The sequence below is a fragment of the Balaenoptera physalus genome, assembly GCF_965194825.1.
Source record: "Balaenoptera physalus genome assembly, chromosome: 11".
In the NCBI taxonomy this organism is placed as follows: domain Eukaryota; kingdom Metazoa; phylum Chordata; class Mammalia; order Artiodactyla; family Balaenopteridae; genus Balaenoptera; species Balaenoptera physalus.
The window spans coordinates 59,317,841-59,330,359 of NC_138896.1; the positions used below are offsets into that span (position 1 = coordinate 59,317,841).

Consider the following 12,519-nt stretch of genomic DNA (forward strand, 5'->3'; position numbering starts at 1 on the left):
CAGTTGTCCTTGAATTTTAAGTTGTTTTCCTCTAACTTAAAGTGCCTAAATTGAAGTCTTCAATGTCTGAAATACTAAAGAAATACAAGGTCCCAAGTTTTGCACAAAAATCTTACCCACTGAGAGCCTAGATGGACTAGCCTCTCTGCTACAGCCCTGGCTTCGTGGTATCTTGCTTCTCTTCTGTGCTGAGGCTGAATTGACCAGGACTCTTTGAACACCAGAGCTCACAGTGGAGAGGGCTGTTGTGGTCAGAACTCTTCCCGGAGACCCAGACCGGCTGCCAGCTAAACACCAAACACACATACAAATGTTAAGATGTGAACTCCAAGAGAACTTGTTGAAAGGATAAAAATTCAAGAAGTGCACCTGAGAAAACTGTGATAGAATGGCAGTTCTAAGTTCAAAGGAAATAGACTGAGGAAGGTTTATATATACTCAAAACCTGGAATAAAAAGGTATACTATATATACTAGGATTGAATGGTAAGTCATGTAAATATATTTTCAGTTTGGGGAGTATAAGATGCTATGTTTAATAAGGACAACACTATTATGATTTTCAGAACATAAATAGTAGAAAAGATTTCCAAAGAAATAACTTATCTAACAATACATTTCATGCAGCTAAAGCTATATGTTAAAATGCTATATATTAAAGCTATACGTTTAAAAGGAAAAAATTAATAATTCTATTACTATTATTATTTTTGTTAAGAATATGGTAATGAAAATGTGCTTCCTGTTAAAAGTATGCCTGCTGAGATGCCTCTAAACGGGCATAACAAGGTTATCTTGCAACTATGTATATTTTTAAATTTTTACAAGATTTAATTTTAACTGTTTACAAAGTTGGGCCAGCTGAAAAAGAAACTTGCATTTTGCTATTTGCCTTCAAATAGCAAAGGGGTCTTAGGTGGCCAGTCTGCCAAGGAGATGTATACTGAGGGTAAAACACGACTAATGGGCAAATAAATGTCAAAGAAGGCAGACCCTTTCTAAACCAGTGATTTTCAGTCTTGGAAGACAAAGGATACGTGGTCAGGGATAGAGAAAGGGAGCTGGACAAAATCTCAGAGATTGGGGTAAGAGTTAAAAAAAAAAGTTAAGAAACACGCTTTTAAACTAGAATTGCACGCGTTAGTGTTTAAAGGGATAAGCTCCTTGTCAATCAAAACATTTTTGTCTGCATTGAAAAGGAAAATGAACTAGATAACTCCAAGGTATAATTTAACCCTAGATTCTGGATGGTAGCATTATAAAAGTTAAACTTGCACTTAAATAAAACTTCATGAAAGCAACATTTCCTCTTTGTTGGGAACTTCTCCACAGTCACTGCTCACCTGGTGTAATCTTACCCAATGACACTTCACTTCCACAGAGCAAAGATTAAAGACTCAAAGCCAATGGGGACAAGCAGGGAACATCAACCAGGGAGCAGTGCTGAGTGTGAGGCAGGGAGTGGTGACTTTTTAGTTCAAGCCAGCTCTGTCTTGAGGTAATACTGGCTACATTTTGGGACTTTTTTGTTTTTTAAACGAAAGCTTTGACATTTCCTGATTTTTATCATGTTGTGTAGACCAAATAATACATGAATAGAGGCAGGCTGAATGTGGTTCATGGGCTGCTAATCTGTGACCCTGGCTACCGTTTTCTTGGCATGGTCTTCCTGAATACAATTTAAACTCATGCTTAATTCCTAAACTTTATTAGCACACAAAATGAAACTCATCTTCCGCTGATTATAGCAATACTGTAAAACAAATCAATGTTTACGATGACATTAGCAATTTATTATCTGTGTAGAAGGAATTCTAAATTGTTGCAGGGAAATTATACAAGTGTACTTTAAAATGATGACTCATTTGAATTGTTTCATGATATTTCAGGTGAAGAATCTTTAAATCAAGTTTCAGTTATAACCTTAGAGATACTCACAAGGCACCTATTTTCTCCATGCAGCATCTAAACTAAACATACACACCAAAACACCCAAACACCCAACATGCTACAAACTCACAATGCAAGATAAGCTGATGGAATATTTTATGGGAACACTTGCAACAATATAAAAAGAGTAAATTATGAACTGAACACATACAACACGTTATTCTGTTAAAACTAATGTAAGTTTAGGGGGTGACAATGTTGGTAGGAGACTGGAGAATTCCTTGAAATGTGGATCTATTCAGCAGAGAGGAAACATATAGTATAGAAGCAGAGTAATCACGCTACCTATTCTAGATTTATTGAATTTATCAAAACTATGCAAGCTCACTCTCTATATATTTAAATTCATTCATGCCCTCTCCTGGGAAATAAAATTGGCAGTGTTAATCATTACCCGCTCTTCTCCAATGGCCGCAGCCCCTCCCCCGGCCCCCACCAACAGCGTGTTAATTCCAGTGCCTACAACCCATTTTGGAATTATTTATACTTAGAAGAAAATATCAAGGCTCTTTCTCCAGCAAAAGAACTACCAAGGCTAATTATTTCTTCTAGGAAAACCACATAGTTGATGAAAAAGAGTATGATGTACCTAGGGAATAGCATGCTACTAGAAAATACTCTAATTTATGAAATTTGAAATTAGATACCTAATTTCTCTTGTGCTGCCTAAAGTTTTCAAATTACCATTTTATACTTTTTAAGAGATGTTTTCAAGGCATTACTAAAGCTCCTTGTTTTTGAATGTTTACACCTGTGGCATCAACATGGATAATTTTAAAAACCCAGGGTTTTGGTAATAAATAAGGACAGGTCAAAGAAAAATCATAATTGGTGATTTTTACCCCAATAATGGCTACAGAATGATATAATATTAAATGTTAAGAATTTCTGCTGAATAGAACCCATTCTTGATAATGAAAATAGGTGACCAAACAACAGATGCACACATAAAGTCTATATATTCTTACCACCAATGGTATTAGCAGATTGTGATCCTGAACAAGTGTAAAGGCAGAATTAGGGTAAGGGTTATAATCCATGAAGAGGGAAGAAGCAGATTTAAAATGAATGGCAGATGGAAATAAGAAAGCTTTAGTCAGTTCTTAGAAAATAAAAAATTCTAAAGCAAAAAAAGCAAACTTTAAAAAAAAAATCCCAAAACCATTGATGTCTGTAACAAAAGCAGAACATTTAGTAGTTTTTAGCTGATAAACTGAAATCAGACACTCATGTACAAAGCAGATGAAATGAGGGTGCAAAAGTAAATGTAAATTCTTCAGCTTTTCTTCTATTGATAGCCTAAAATCTAAATAATTAAATGTTTAAATTTTTATAATTTAAACATTTAATTTAAAACTACAGGTAAGGAAGAACTACAACATCTTCTAGCTGAAGAAAAATTACATGAAAAAGCTACAGGTTTTATCTTTCTTAAGACACACAGCGGAAAAAAAACAAACAGTAGAGGGGTGGGGTGGAGAGACAAAATTTCTGACAGGCTGTACAATCATTTGTACATAATCAGTCACTACCAACAACAAAAGACACAATATTTACGTAAACATTTAAGTCTGGAAGTCTCTCCACTGGGTCTGTTTTTATTTATTTTTGGTTAGCCATCAGAACATACCTGCTGTGACCCAAGAGATTTTTTTTTCCTAAATGGTGATATAAAAATATGGAAAAGACCATGCAAACCCTAATGAATTACTTCACAACAAAGTGAAGATGGAGAGCACAGCAATATTTCTGTGCAAATGTGTGTAAAGAAACTTGCATCAAATTATACAAGGCCACAATATCTTTTTCAAAAGAATTTGAAATGAAAAAAACAGTCATTCAAATAAATAAGCAGGCAAATAAACAAAAACCTCACCAATATGATTTAAAATCTAAGTGATTTTATAGTGGGAACATCTTCTGATCTTAAAATCCTACTAGGTCTAAAAATCTATCATTATGTTCTCACACTCTAGGAGAGGATTTCAAGTATTGTGGATTGGGTTTCAAAGTGAAAAACCAAATGTAAAAAAATTATTCTATATTCTCTTGAAGTGATCAGTAGTTATAATACACTTAAAAGGGAGTTCCTTAAGTAATATATTAAAAAACCATACACAAAGCACTTTGAATCTCTGCCATGAGTTCAGTCTTAGTATTACTTTAGAAGAGAACTCAGTAAAATATCTCATATAAAATTGTTTTATCCTTAAGATGCTGGATACAGACAGTTTCTGGTTGCTACCTTTATTTTTCTTTCTGCTTTAAATTTCCTAACTTCACCATTATTTTTGTTTCCTGAAGGCCATAAGAAATAACAACAAAGAAGTGCACAATAGGAGTATAAAATTCAGTTGACATTAGGTTAAGAAAAACAAGGACATCAATTTCACCAGCTAAAATATACAGCACATATTTTGTGCTCAGGCAAAATACTAATTTAATTCTCACAACAATCCTGTGAGATTATCCTCTTCATTTTACTGGTTACAGTAGAAGTATATAGAAATACAGCAACTTTAAATAACCTGGAAAAGCCATGGATCAAATCCATGATCTAAATCAATACTTCTCAGACTTGATTGTAACACAAATCACTTGATGATCTTGTTAAAGACTGAATTCAGTAGATCTGTGGTGGCATGAGATTGTACATTTCCCAGGTGATGCTGATGCTGGTCTGGGCACCCCATTTGGAACAGCAAGGCTCTAAACTACTATGCTATACTGCTAAAGATTAAGTTACTTTAACAGTTACCCTAAAAATACGCAAGATCCGGGAAGAATGTGGTATGATCTATTCCTAATTTGGTTGGGAGAAGAGCTCTCACCCAGAGGGCATTTGCCATTTTTTCCTATTTGTAAATAACCCTCAATTTGCAAACCAATTTTACTAAGCATTTCTGCTTATTTTTAGGACTCCTGTTGAGTGCTCCCATCATTACTCTGTCTAGATTTTTTGACTTTGTAAAGAGGAGAATCTGCTAGGCCGGACTTGTCTAATCACTGCCCTGACCCCCTCTAAGCCCAGCTCCTTTCCCTGATTCCACGATTCAAGAATCAAGTTAAAAAAACAGACAAATTGGGCATCTATATCCTGGAAGAGTCACCTAAACAATAGTGGAAGATAGCTACATCTATTTCTTTCCAAAATGGCCAAGTATATAGAAGAACCCCAGAATTACCTCCCTAGAAAAAATTCCTGTTCTAAGAGGTATGTGCTAAGGAAAATCTCTTGATAAAGAAGGAATGTGAACTCTTTTAAATTAATTATGCCGTAAGTGTATATATTACTATTCTGGAATATATAGGAATGGATCATTCATTTTACCTAGAATTCAAAATTGTGCTTTTTAATAATTGTGTTTATGAGAAATTCAGCTTCCAATGAAATTGCAAAAATATGAATCTTAAAATTAAAAAGGAATATAGCAAAACTGGTCATTTCAATTTGTTTCCTCTTTATGAATCAGTATATACCTGCCAAAAATGCTAACTGCATTCTAACAGATTTTAGGGAGAGTACAAAGATACCACATATCTGCCCTTGAACAACATTAGCTAGATGCAACCAGATCTGATGCTAACATATGGCAATTATTTTGCCTCTAAAAAGCACAATTTTCCACATTTACAAGTTTCTGAGTAGACTGTGAAAACCTTAATGTTAAAAGATTTGTGCTATTTAAAATATCTCCATGCAAAAGTCTGTATAGCAGATGAAGTTTTTCTTTCTAAGTGCAGATATCAATGATGCAGCCCTAATAACACACCAAAGACAAGACAACACCCACTCCAAAAATTCCAAAACATGCACAACAACTGACCCAAAACATTGAAAAAAAAAATACCTTCATTTTTGTCAGGTGATGATGAACCTAAAGTACAGAACAAGAACTCAGTATGTGGCTTGTCTTTTTTGAAATTAGTTTTGTCTTTTTCCATTGGTCAATCTCTTCATACAGTAACATACAAGGAATACGCTTATCCTAACATATTAGAAATATGGGAGAACTAATAGGCAATACGTACGCTGTGACTGAGACACCATTTTTGTTCGACTTCTTCCTCTGGAATCTGTCTTGGAGTTTCCCGTACCAGCAAGTGGTGCTGAAAGCTTTGCTCTCACCCGGCCTAAGGAATAAAATTATTTACATAATTAAAGACTTTTTTCTATAATAATATTTAGTAATGAGGAAAAAAATCTCACTATAATTTTCTAATTGGGTGTGCTTTTCAAGTATTGTTAAATTCTGTCATAATGTAACCTTCACTTACAGATTATAAGATTATAGTTCTCTTAAAATTTTAAAAATACATACTGCTTTTTACGTGTTGCACCATAAGCTAACTTTCCTTTACGGGTAAGAATAAAGTCAAACTAAAAGATCTCCATTCTCAGTTTGATATTATTAGTCCAGTAAAATAGAGTTATAATTAAGATAATTACCACAGGCATGCACTTATTCTTAATTGGTAGTTCCAATTTTAAAATTTCAGTTTCCATGAAATTTAATTTATTCTCAAATCCACCCTGTAGTTTAAAATACAAGCTAATCTTGGAAACAACAACCCAAACAATCTTTCTGACTGAAAATGTACTTCTAAAGAGATCTGCAAGAAGATACAATACTAGGTAAAATATCTCATCTTTTTATATCCTGTGCTAAACATGAGATTACTACAGATGAACATGGACACGTTTACTCTTCTCTTCCTCCAACTAACCAATTTCATTTATAAAATTATTTGAGGAAATACCAATCCTCAAAGAGATGGCACTTTTCTACACACATTTCCTTCTCTACCTCCAAGTTGCGTTCCTTTTTTCTCTTACTACTGCCTCATCCCCCTCCACAAAACCAAGCCGCAAGATGTTTCTAGAGCTCTTGAACCAAAGGAGATAATGCTTACCAAAGTGCTTAAGTAAACTGTCATTAGAAAAAACAAAAATATATTACTAGCAGGTACTTTGGTATTCTCAAGCAACAGTCTCAATCACTATCAAATCAGAACCAATACCAAACATGATCATAAAGAAGGACTCAAAATACTTTTCAGTTAAAAGGCACAACTTTTAGGGCAATCACAATATAGAGGCTGGGGACTTCCCTGGTGGTGCAGTGGTTAAGAATCCGCCTGCCAATGCAGGCGACATGGGTTCGAGCCCTGGTCTGGGAAGATCCCACATGCTGCAGAGAAACTAAGCCTGTGTGCCACAACTACTGAAGCCTGCGTGTCCCGTGATCCACAACAAGAGAAGCCACTGCAATGAGAAGCCTGCACACCACAACGAAGAGAAGCCCCCGCTCACTGCAACTAGAGAAAGCCCGCACGCAGCAACAAAGACCCAAAGCAGCCAAAAATAAATAAACAAAATAAATTTTTTAAAAACCCCAACAATATAGGGGCTAGCCTAATATGGCGATATTAACTAGGAAAACATACACTAAAGAGTAAGGAAAAATTACAAAATTAAGAAATGAGTGAGGGAAGATAAGAGAATAATTAGGAACTAGGAATAAAATAAAGCAAAAGGAGAAGTACAGTTGGTAGATCCTAGCATTGTATCAATTCTTTGAGGCCCCTAAAAAGCCCATAATTCAGGACTTTCACCCTTTTACAGAGTCTGTTTAGAATAGGACACAATGTTCTCCTGACTAAGAAGTAAAATAGAAAAAAATTATTATTTTTGAAATGCAGAATTTATCCAGTACAACAAAATTAGGATAAATTAAGTATTTTGATACTACCATTCTAAATTACAATGCCACAGTGCCAGAAACTAGTCCTCTAGTTTAAAACTTAAAATATGAAAATATTTCAAATATATCAGAGTAAGTATGAGACCTCCAAAATGTTAAATCTACTTAGCCGTGTATCACAAGAAAATGTCATCCATGTAAAATTTAGAAAAAAAAAATGTGTTTCATATCAGAGGCTTAATAAGACAGCCTTCAGGCAGGATAAATATAAAAACTGAATTTTTTCCTTTCTACAAATTCAAAAGCAATAAATAATTTTTTAAACGGTAAACTGGCTCAGTAAAATAAAGTATTATATCTAGCAAGGTTTTTGTAATCCCAAATTCAAGTCATATGCAATTCTCCAGTCACTGATTCAAAATCAAAGATACATTTAAAAGCTGACAAAATAAATGCATTTAAATGCTGAGGATATTTAAAGACGATAAAGCAATGGCACGTGCACTCCCAAAGTATAAATGAATTGGCATAAATTAAAAAACAAAAACACAAAATAAAAGCATTAATGTCACTACAAGAAAAAAATGAAACTATGTAACTTTATACTAGATATTGTTAAACATGTTAAGCATTTATGTTTTTCTAGCATGAGATGATCCAAGATACAAAGCAAAACTCCAGGATGAAGGATTAAAAAAAAATCCACATGTATAACTAACACAACCAAACATGAAATGTAAAAGCTACCACAGCTCGCAAATTATACAGATTTGCAAAGAAATTAGCCTATTTTAGTTTTTAATATTTAATTCCTACCAATGAAAATATTAATGTAGAGGTATTTGTGTTACTAACAAAATGTATAATTCTTACCATCTTCAGATGCTGTTCCTAAATAAGAGAAATAAAACAATAACATTTCAACAAAGTCTGCCAATGCTGATGTTAAAACCTTCCTCGCGCCTCCCACCCAACGAAAACAAAAGGGCAAAAGAAAAAATTTCTAGTTCGATAGCCTTAAATTAGCTTTTAAAAGATTCATTTTGAGATAAAAGAAAATTTGAGGTAACCTAATGACTCATAGCACAAAAAAGGTTAAAACTAGACAATTAAAAATAGCAAAATTCTATAACAAACACATTTGTCTGCTATGCTTCATACTTAAAATTTTAAATGGTGAAGAAAATTAGAGAAATTAATTACTCAAGAAAGATGCAACTTTCATTGCTCTCTCCAAAACGAAGATTTTTATAGATCTTTCCAATGTAAGAATTCTTTCTGTGCATTTTCAAAAGGTAGTCCATAAAAGAACTAGAAAACTAATTGACAAACATGGGAATCAAATCCATGACCTAGGTCTCATTAACCCAGTATTTTCACCAAAGCATTACAAAGACCTATCAATCCATTAGCTATTTATTCAAAAATTTTTGTACTCCCTAAGACGTCAATGAAAACTAGCAAAAATGATCAAGTAAATGGAATTCCCTGGCACTCCAGTGGTTAGGACTCCATGCTTTCACTGCTGAGGGCCCGGGTTCAATCCCTGGTCGGGGAACTAAGATCCCACAAGCCGCACGGCACGGCCAAAAAAAAAACAAACTCACTACTACTATAGGGCAATAACAGATGTTTCTCCATGTGTGTGTATATAGATTTTTTTTTTTAAAACACAGGATTAAACATCAGTGAGAGTAACACATCACACAACACAGGTGATTCCTCAAATAGGCTGATGTTTCTGACCCACAAAAGAAAACATTTTGATCTGGAATGTGAGAATAATTTGTTTTTAAAGGATCTAGAATCTCAGTGTTAGAAGTGATATTGAATGGTCTGAAATATAGAAACTATCTCTTGGTTAGGTTTTCTTTCATTTAATAATTTCTTAAATTTATGAAATACATTAAACACACACAGAAGCACAGAGACTAATTATAAGTAACACTCATGTACCCAACCCAAGATTAAATAAATCTTCCATTTCATCAGAATGGAAGATATACCAATTTCAGAGTTTATGTAATAATTGACAGAAAAACGTAGTTTTCCATTTTCTCTAGATCTCATACTGTGACTTACAGATTCAGGATCTTCTTACAAGTTCTTATAAAAAAGCTCAAGTTCTTAGATAACATTATGGTATCTGATGAAGTGAAGGGCAAGTATGGATAATACACAGTCTAGTGTTAGACAAAAATACCATACAGATAAAAATTACCATACTGGATCAAGCAACTAAAGATAAACTAAATACTGAAATTAAAAAGGCATAGCTCAAAGTAAGTTCAATTTTGATTAAATGTTAATTTAAAACTCACTCTCTGAAAGACAGCATCTGTGACTTACATTTCATTTTCATAAATAACCATATGAATCTGTAAAATATGTCATTTGTCTCTCTCTGTATCAGAGTTATTAAACTAAAGAACTGAATCAAGTGACTTATGAGATTCCTTTCCCTTCTTCTGAATCTAATATTTCAGAGAAAGACTTAAGAAATCAAGAATATTCTAAGAGCTCAGGTAAAAAAAATTAAGAAAATTGATTTAACTTATAACAAAGAGTAACCTAGTATTTGAGTAAACTGAGAAACCCAAAATAGATATGATTAACCCAAAATTAAATCAGAGAATTAAGTAGCCATTTTCACATTGAGAGTGCTGCCAAATAAGCAGCCTATTTTCAGAACTTAAGAGAACGAACAAAGGTATCATGTAGAATCCAAGAGCCATAAAATTTTTTAGGTGAATTAGAAAAGGAAGTTCTTACCATCCATCTTGTCAGAAGTATCCTCTGATGAAAGAGCAAGCAAAGAACGGAAGAAAACTTAGTATATTAGAAAAGGATTTTATAACCCCTGGAAAACATTATTTTTAAGAACACAGAATTCATAGCACACACGTATATATGAAGCTTGTTTTCAACTAAAACATAATAGGAGATTAAACGAGACGAGGTTTCTTTGTGAGATAAAGATAGCAAAAAAAAAATTATATATATATAGAATTGAATTGACAATAAGTCTGATTTTCACTAGCCTAGATAAGTTAGAGAAGCCCATGTCCCAACCTTGGACCCCTGCACCAACAGACAAACCCCTTGCTTGGGTCTGCTGAGTTTCTCATAATCTAAGAGTCACCTTGCCTTGCTTTCTCTTTTCCTCTATAGGCTAGAGCACACCTCCAAATTCTACTCTAAATTTAGCTGTCTCATCATTATCCTCTGTCTACTGTGTTGCTGCTTCCTCACCCCATCCTTTAGTACTTTCAGTCCCTTCAAGACCCGAAATATGGATAAATCTAACAACTAAATTGCTCTACCCCGCTACTTTAAGGTGCCCCAATAGAGAAAATTACAAAACCACGAAGTCATGCATACTGGCACTACTAGAAACTGGGGTAATTATCAGGCTTGACCTTTAGTGACTGTGCAGAAAAGTATTAATAAACCAGGCCTGATACTCTTAAGAAGAGCCTAGTTACAGGGCTAGCCCTTAGCTGGCCTTCGGGAATTTAGTTTTGGATCCTGATTATATCAATAAGGTTGTTTTGTGTGTTTGAGTGTTGGGGATGGGGTATTGAACTCCTGCTATACCAACTTGCCTGAATTGTGTTTGCAGACAATGTGATTTAGGGGAATACCTGTTATCTTTTTGGGAGTATGGAATTCTGGTAATTGTGGCTGGTTGTGCAGCACAGTGCTTGCATAACAACCGCCCTTTTACCCTCACCCTGGACTCTTGAGCCTTAAGGAAGCTTCTCTGGACAGAAACACTATGCACATGTTCCACACTCATTGCTGGAGGAAGGAGCATGTTCTGTGCAGCCCGTCATTTTCGCCTCTGGGAGGGATAACTCTGAAAGCCTGTGCCTGGACTCCTCCAGACTACCGGATGAGTCTTTTTCCCTTGCTGATCCTGCTGTGTGTCCTTTTGCTATAATTAACCTCAGCCATGAGTACAGCTAACAGTCCTGTGAGTTCTTCTAGTGAGTTTCTAAATGTGTAGGTGGTTGCAGGAAGCCCAGAAGAGAGCCCCTCCTCTTGTGCCTCCTCAACTGCTATTCCAAACCTCAAGCCACCTCTCAGACACCCTACTTTCTATTAGCTCAGTGTCCTGACTCTGACTCCTCAGACATGAAGACACAGCTACCTCCTGATGACACGGCTCTTGATGCTTGCCCGCCCAAAATATATCTGAATCTACCCCCTTCATTTCTTTCCCTTCTACCTCAGTGAAACTGATGACCCTTCCACATCCAAGGCTAACTAACTCCCCAGCTCCTCTCTATACATCCTATTCCTTATGTCTCTCATACGAACTTTGACCGTAACAATTTCCTTTCATTCTTCCATTTTTTACTTTTCCTTCTCTACTGATCCTACCATCTTAGTATACAAACATATTTAACTCCCTCAATTTTAAAAAACAAGAAGTTCATTAACCTTTAACAACGGATAATTCCTACAATCTTCTTTCATCTCTTCTCAACCGCTAAGCATAGGAATAATTTATAGATTCTCCTTCCAACGTCTTCCTCAATCAACTGAAATCTGACTTCTGTCCACATGACTCCAACTGAAAACATTTATTTTCTTTTTCATTTAAGCAATCCCACAGGGCTAGTTGTTGAGAACAAATATTCATAAATATGCATAGATATATCAAGGTTTCCTTAACAGAAATTCCTGTCTCCCATTGTCTCCCATCATACCAAGCTTCCTCTTCAGGATAAAGTTTTCAAGGGTAAACCTCAAAACACTCATCATATCCCCATTGCCAAAGGATTCAGTACTTCAGTGGATGAAAAATCCTGTGGCAACTGCTTTAAGAAATGTATTGAGTTTAATATTGAAAGATTACA

At 34.9% G+C, this 12,519-nt stretch overlaps 1 protein-coding gene across 39 annotated transcripts in view; it reads right to left on the reverse strand.

Annotated features, from left to right (window-relative positions):
- The window catches only part of CLASP2 (cytoplasmic linker associated protein 2), a 176,764-nt gene that overhangs the window by 55,688 nt on the left and 108,557 nt on the right, over positions 1 to 12,519 (reverse strand). For 14 of the 39 annotated variants that reach the window (XM_082411772.1, XM_082411778.1, XM_082411769.1 and 11 more), the window contains 4 exons: positions 10,427 to 10,450; positions 8,528 to 8,545; positions 5,982 to 6,083; positions 117 to 287 (listed from right to left, as the gene is read on the reverse strand). In XM_082411772.1, the coding sequence (XP_082267898.1) occupies positions 117 to 287; positions 5,982 to 6,083; positions 8,528 to 8,545; positions 10,427 to 10,450 (315 nt within the window). Of the gene's footprint in view, positions 1 to 116; positions 288 to 2,917; positions 2,945 to 5,800; positions 5,828 to 5,981; positions 6,084 to 8,527; positions 8,546 to 10,426; positions 10,451 to 12,519 lie in introns of all 39 variants that reach the window. The other 25 variants (XM_082411763.1, XM_082411771.1, XM_082411765.1 and 22 more) reach the window with 7 other exon arrangements.